Raw genomic sequence first — 6,721 nt, 5'->3', positions numbered from 1 at the left:
TGACCACAAAGTAGAAAAGCAAACATCAGAACAATAAAATTGAAATAGACTATATTTACATCTACATGACTCATACTGTATGTTTTAAAATCTGTGCATGGACTGTGTGGAATGCAGATGGGAGGATGTAGACATCTCTCATTGTTTTCATTGGTAGGCTTAGTGTGTTAAAACTAACCCTGCACTCTGAAGGCTGTACTTCAGCCTGGCTGGCTTTTACCGAGAGTTATTTACATGCTTCAAAATTGTGCTATATTACAGAGTGATTCAAGTAACACAAGTGAATGTTGTGACACCATATGATGACATGCATCTTGAGAAACATCTGATGTTTTGTTACAAGTTACAGATGATGACGTATGATGATACGAGAAGGCACATTCTACTTGAACCTGTTTAACTGCAATATCCATGTTACATTTTAACCCATGCTAGGCTGGGCCCCACACTCCCCTTCTATACTTGCTCCAGTCTGCTGAATATACTGTTGGTTACCTGAGCGTACTGAAATGAGAGGCTTGTATTGATTGATTGATATCAGATGATATTTAAGTCATCATTAATGTTAGTAAAATGAATGAACAAATGCTTCCTGAGTACTGAATGTATTATAATCCTGAGAGAGAATCCACAGTTTAGTTTTGCTCTGCTTCTCTTAAAACGACACCAAAGGTACACAGTATTGTGAAAGTTAATGAGACAGAAAGCATATTTCCAGAAAAGGAAATGTATGTTTATTTTTGTTTATATGGATTATAGATTTTTTTAATGAATTATTCCTTGAAGATAATTTGAAGCAGCCAGCCAATGATACTGTGATGTTGATTTTTCACTAAAATGAAAATTGTATGTTTTTTGTGTGACACCAGTGCCAGTATACTGGTAAAGACAACATACCATCCTATGCAAAAGTTTAAGCGCTCCATTTACATTACATGTTTTGTTGATTTAAACATGTCAACACATCCTCTATAGAGAACATACTTCTTCACACTTTAATGCACAATTCAATGCTGAATTTAACATATTGGGGAAAAATAATAAAATATATATTTTGACCTGTTAAAAGTGACATATGTTCTCTTAAAAAAAAAATCACCAAGTAATTTGACTAAGGGTGTTCAGACCTTCAGACACAACTGTATTGTCCAGCACTAATGTAGATGCAGCATTGTTGTTTTCAAAGGGTGCAGCACTTGCTGTTCAATGTAAGGCCTTTCAATGGTCACTGTTAGTTTAACCAAAATATCACTCAAAGTGACTCCTGAAAGAAGGCACGCCATTTCGCACGGCTCTTCTCAAAGTCCAGTCAAAGCCACATGAAATACTACAGAAGAAAAGGGCAGAATTAAGTTAGAAGGGGTTTAATGCAAGTCTGAACGGTGATCAGGCCAGCGTGTGTGTGGAGGGTGTGTGTGGTAAGCAGACACTTTGCTACCATCTACAGGCAAAATCAATCCACACAAGCACATGCCATGTCCTGTTTTGCTTAGAAGCACTAAGGCATAACAGAAAAATCGGTTTTGGTGAATTCCATTTTAATTCAGTAAGCAAATCCATATGTTTTTATAGTGTTATTTATAATATTATTACTGTTATTATATGTGGAACAAATATACCTGAAAAAGGTGAATGCAGTGCAAATTATATTCACTTTGTCCAATAAGAATTCGCTTACATGAAAAACTGAAAAACTACAGACGAGGCAACAAAAACCATTTAACCAGTTCAAACAGAAATGCACATAGTTCAAGGACTTCAATTTCCTGCATCCATTTATTTTGTTGTGTTTTCCAATTGTTCATCCTTCAAGACAGCAATGTAGGCATGCTGGGTGGACAAAGTGCTAAGGGCATCGCTCCAACACTGCAATAAAACTATTACATTTTTAACTTGGAGGTACGTTAATTAAAATGACCATTTCTACCATAGGCTGTATTTGTACTGGTCCATTTATCATGGAATATTCAGACAAAGCTGAAAATTTCAAACTGTGCAATAAAAAAATAAGAGTTATGACAGCGACAATATGAAAAACAACAGGAAAAGGCTCAATTCTGAGTGTGCAGTTAACATGTATTTGGAATAAAACTCAAGAGAGGCAATACTCAACACTCAGAACACTCTCCCAAAAACAAAGTCGTGGGAAAACCCCATAGAGTCACATTTTATTTGGCCCTCATTCATTTAGGCTGGTCTGCCTTAGCAGCTTATAAACAATCTCTACAGTATGTCTAAAGAGAGAATTAACCCAACAGCTTTGAAAACTAAAGTAAATGGTGAGAGTGAAGAAGTTCCTAAATGTGGATAGACTGTATTCCTTTCCCTGAGCTAAGGAATTACAAAAGAACAGGACAGAATAGATATAGCCAGCTATAGTACTACATGATAAATGGAAAAAATAATAGTTGCTCAATTGTTCAATTTAAGGGGTCCATCTTTTGAGAATTGCATCTTGGTCCTACACTTCAGGCCTCATCAGTACACTTTAGAAATTGAGCATGAGGATGGGTGTCCATCTGTATACAATATTGCATGCATACATCTCTACCCATTTACTTGCTCAAAGTGTGCATTTACCAATACAGAGGAACCTGCTGCCCTAATCAACAATATCTAATGTCATTGATAGCTGATTACAGTCCAAGATAAGAAGCAGATTCTATGGTTGTTCAGAGCAGCATGTTAACTGGAATGGATGTAGAGGTATTAGCCTCTCAGGGCGTCACTGAAAGCTTCTTCTGGGGCTGATTTACTCCTTTTTCTTTTTCAGAGCTGGACTGACATTCCAGTAATACAGGACCTGAGCAGCTATCAGTCCATTACAGCAGGAAGAGATGATGTATGTGAGAGCCATCAGAGAGTCACCTGTCTCCTGTAGAAACACACAGGAAAACAGAGAATATGGAACGTGAGCCTATGAGCATGGATTACTGCATCTCTATTGGCCGTCTGCGTCTCTCTCTGCCATTCGTAATCATGCCCAGACTGTATCTCAAATGTGGTCTTATCAGTATGAAAGAGTGAATGCATCGCTTTCCAATACTGCTACATTCTAGGCCTGATATACTGTGAACAAAAACAGTGAACTAACAGTTTTCTTACATTATGACTAGTTTACACTGTAAAAAACATTTTTTTATGTGAAAAAAACATAAATATAGGTGATATGCAATGTTGAGATACACTGTCTTAGTACTTTGCACCTGAGATTCTTTAATCTATTTCTGGACATTTTTACTTTAAAGAAATGCCTAAATCTCCAAGTGCAATGAACTAATTCCACTTGGGAGGCCTCCTTAAAGGGCCTAGTTTGTGGAAAGTTTTCCTTGCTTTTTTGAATTAAATGTGTTTGAATAAGTATGTAAAGACTTTTAAAGTTTCAAAACGAACTATTCATTTCCCAGTCCACGCAGTCTGTATATGGGAACTAAGCTGCAAAATCAGTGCGTTTTAAATTCACTGTATCTATGATGTCATGAAAACCAAGTCATACGTCAATATTTCCCTATTCAGCCTTCAGTGGTTTAGCCATGACATTTAAGCTGTTATAACATGTGTTTCAATCCATAACTCTTTTTGAATAAGGCATAATACAGGACAGCCAATCAGAACAAAACTTACATAAATCAGTCTTAAAGACACAGTAACAAAAACAGCCTGTTTAATTCTAATGGATAAAGAGAGGTTGGACAATGATATATATATATATATATATATATATATATATATATATATATATATATATATATATATATATATATATATATGCAGGGTTAATAAGACATTTTAACTCCTATTTAAAGTTCTGTAAGCATACCTGCACTGTAGTGAATATGCGTGCCAGGGAGCCAGCGAACAGGAGAAATACAGAAATGGCTGACAGCTGTCCCGTGTGACCGTTTCTATAGTTTGTGCCAGCTTGAATAAGCTGAAAACAAACAAGAGAATAGGAAGAAAAGCTGATTTAACTCCTTTATTTCACTTTTTAATGAAGTTAGGTTTTCAATGAGTTTAGGCAGTCTATGGCTATTATTCAGATACCCGTCCAAAGATAATAGCTGGCATGTTGGAGGCTTGCATGGTGGTAACAACAGACATAGGAGTGAGAGGACATAGGAGAACAGCCAAGAGGCCAAAGTAGATTACAACAAAGCCCAATCCTGCAAAAAAAAAAAAAAAACAAGCTAAATTATTACAGCCAACATAAGCAAGTGAAAGGCCTACAAAAAAGATAAATCTTTTTTCTTATTGACACGCTTTAATCTGTGCAATTGATCCATCTAGTTAACTTTGTCAAAACATGTATGGCTTGTATGTGTCTTTCTGTACCTTTGATGGTGCTTCCTGTATAGTGCTGAATCAAGAAGCCAATAGCCACTGTCTGCAACATCAGGAATAAGGCTTCACCCCAGGCACTGTGGATTAGAAATGTAACAAATGCCTAATAGTCTTACAGTAATTTAGTCTCTATAAATGTGTGCTCAGTAGACGACCCAGGTAAGTGGATGCTGCTCCCTGAGTGTGGGTACATAAAATACACAAAAGTGCTTTTCTGATGCATGACATACAGGTCTACCTGAAGGGGAAGCTGTTGGCGATACTGTAGGCCATGGTGCCTGTGATTGCAAACAGCTCCAGCAGCACAGAATTGAAACTCAGGCCTTCAGCACTCTTTGCACCAATGAGCTTTAAGATCTGAGGCAGCTTTACTGTGAAGAACAAAATGAAAATGAACCATAAGGGATGCAGAAACTTCTGCTAAGACAAAGCAAAGCATAGGCAAGGTTGTAAACAGTAGCCTTTCCTTACCCAGTACAGAGCCAAGGATGATTCCAATGCCCAGACCTTTGCTTATAATTATCTTCAGACATTCCACTGTGGGGAGACATAAAACAACCGTCAGACACCAAACTTCTAGTTCTGATGGAGACTTGGCTACATTTCCAAATCAATGGTATTAATAGCGAGTTGGTCCTCCCTTTACTGCAGTAAAAGCCTCTACTTGTTTATGATGGCTTTACACTTGATGTTGGATCATTGGTGATAGGATGTGACTGCATCCATTCAGAGCATTAGTGAGGTCAGGTACTGGGCTGTCAGGATGAATTTTAGCTGATATTAACTGTCATATAAATAATTGCTATTAATGATTTAATTGTCTATTCTTACCCATTGTTTGTTACTTTTAAAATACAAACCTAAAGTTCCCAAACTGGCTGATTAGCTATCTTACTTGTTAGCTGTGTTTACTTAGTGGATAACATAGGTTGTACTGTCAAATCATTACTGTGCATGCACTGTTGTATGCTCTCATTGTGCCAGCATACAAACCAAATACATTATAATTATCTACATATTTACATAGGTAAATAAAGAAGCATTACTCAGCACTGCCCTCTAAACAGAGCACCAAGTTAGAAATGAAAACTATTTTGTTTTGGTTTTCTGCTCTCTTTGATTACATTTATTCCCTTCAACTCACTCAAGTAGTCATCTTAAATAACTGCTATTATCTCAAATAACTGCGATTATGTGATTACATTATATTTGGATGGCACTCCATCACTCGAAAGAACGTAGTTCCACTGTTCACTGCTTTTTTTTTTTTTTTGGAGGGGGGGGGGGTGTAGGGGTGTGTTATACCCCTCCAGCCAACTCTTGGCATTGAGTATGGAGACCTTAGGCTCATTTGCAGCTGCTCCAGAGCTTCCCATTATACTGGTTGTGCCTTAAACCAGCCGAATTCACTATTTAGAAGGGAAGTCTGGATACGTTGGTAGAACGAAATTTGCATTCGGTCACGTTTACGAAAACAGTCGAAGATAAACGAAGAGTTCTCCAATGAAAATTCGCCCTGTGTAAATCCACGCCCCTAAAATACAGAAGCAAAGCACAGACGGTAAATAATCCCTTACACATCTAGTTATAGCTGTGCTTCAATTAATAGAGGGACAGTTTACCCAAGTATGAACAAACATAAAACGAATGTTACTATAACCAGGATGAATCCGTCTTTGAGCCCTCGAGGGCTGAGAATGACAGCTCCTGACAGGTCGCAGCCACAGAGCAGCTGAAGTTAGCCAACCTGGATTAGCGACGAAACCGGCATGTTTATTTTCTCTTTAATACCGAATTGACCGGTCACACTTCACTCAGCCCTTCGTGACCATGTCCCGAGTCGGCTGTTTGACACCGACGGGTTTTCACCTCCGTATGAACCGCTGGAGAGAGTTTGTCTGTGCCTCAGCTCAGAGTCCGGAGTCTCTGACTCTAACGGAGCCTCGGTCTCCTTTAAGACATAAATAACCCCTCTTACCGTGCAGGAAGTTAAAGTCCAGGAAGAATTCGTCGTAACATTTTTCTGGCATTAAATAATTCACCAGAAAGTATTTTAAAGGATCCATAAAGGAGGTGGCAGGTTCAGCTCCCTCGGACGCCGCCATTGTACCGAATACGCAGGCGTGACGTCACATGGTGTGTTCGCCAGTAAAAGCCTTCCGTGTAAGAGAAGAGTTCAGCACTGACCTTACACTGGGCTTCAGCACAGGCCTTACACTGGGCTTCAGCACAGGCCTTACACTGGGCTTCAGCACTGACCTTACACTGGGCTTCAGCACAGGCCTTACACTGGGCTTCAGCACTGACCTTACACTGGGCTTCTGCACTGACCTTACACTGAGCTTCAGCACTGACCTTACACTGAGCTTCAGCACTGACC

The 6,721-nt window shown here is 38.7% G+C and overlaps 1 protein-coding gene across 1 annotated transcript; it reads right to left on the bottom strand.

Moving 5' to 3' along the window:
• Window positions 1-1,757: 1,757 nt before the first annotated feature.
• Window positions 1,758-6,484, bottom strand: mpdu1b (mannose-P-dolichol utilization defect 1b). Its single transcript, XM_017724897.2, has 7 exons — window positions 6,320-6,484; window positions 4,813-4,878; window positions 4,580-4,712; window positions 4,333-4,418; window positions 4,045-4,163; window positions 3,821-3,931; window positions 1,758-2,875 (listed from the first exon to the last, which is right to left on the bottom strand). Exons 1-7 carry the CDS (start codon window positions 6,444-6,446, stop codon window positions 2,753-2,755), a joined length of 765 nt encoding a protein of 254 aa, XP_017580386.1. The 5' UTR covers window positions 6,447-6,484; the 3' UTR covers window positions 1,758-2,752.
• Window positions 6,485-6,721: the final 237 nt, after the last annotated feature.

Source organism: Pygocentrus nattereri, chromosome 2 (genome assembly GCF_015220715.1).
Source record: "Pygocentrus nattereri isolate fPygNat1 chromosome 2, fPygNat1.pri, whole genome shotgun sequence".
Taxonomy (NCBI): domain Eukaryota; kingdom Metazoa; phylum Chordata; class Actinopteri; order Characiformes; family Serrasalmidae; genus Pygocentrus; species Pygocentrus nattereri.
The sequence above is the reverse complement of the archived record's forward strand: the minus strand, read 5'-3'. Positions and strand labels throughout refer to the sequence as shown.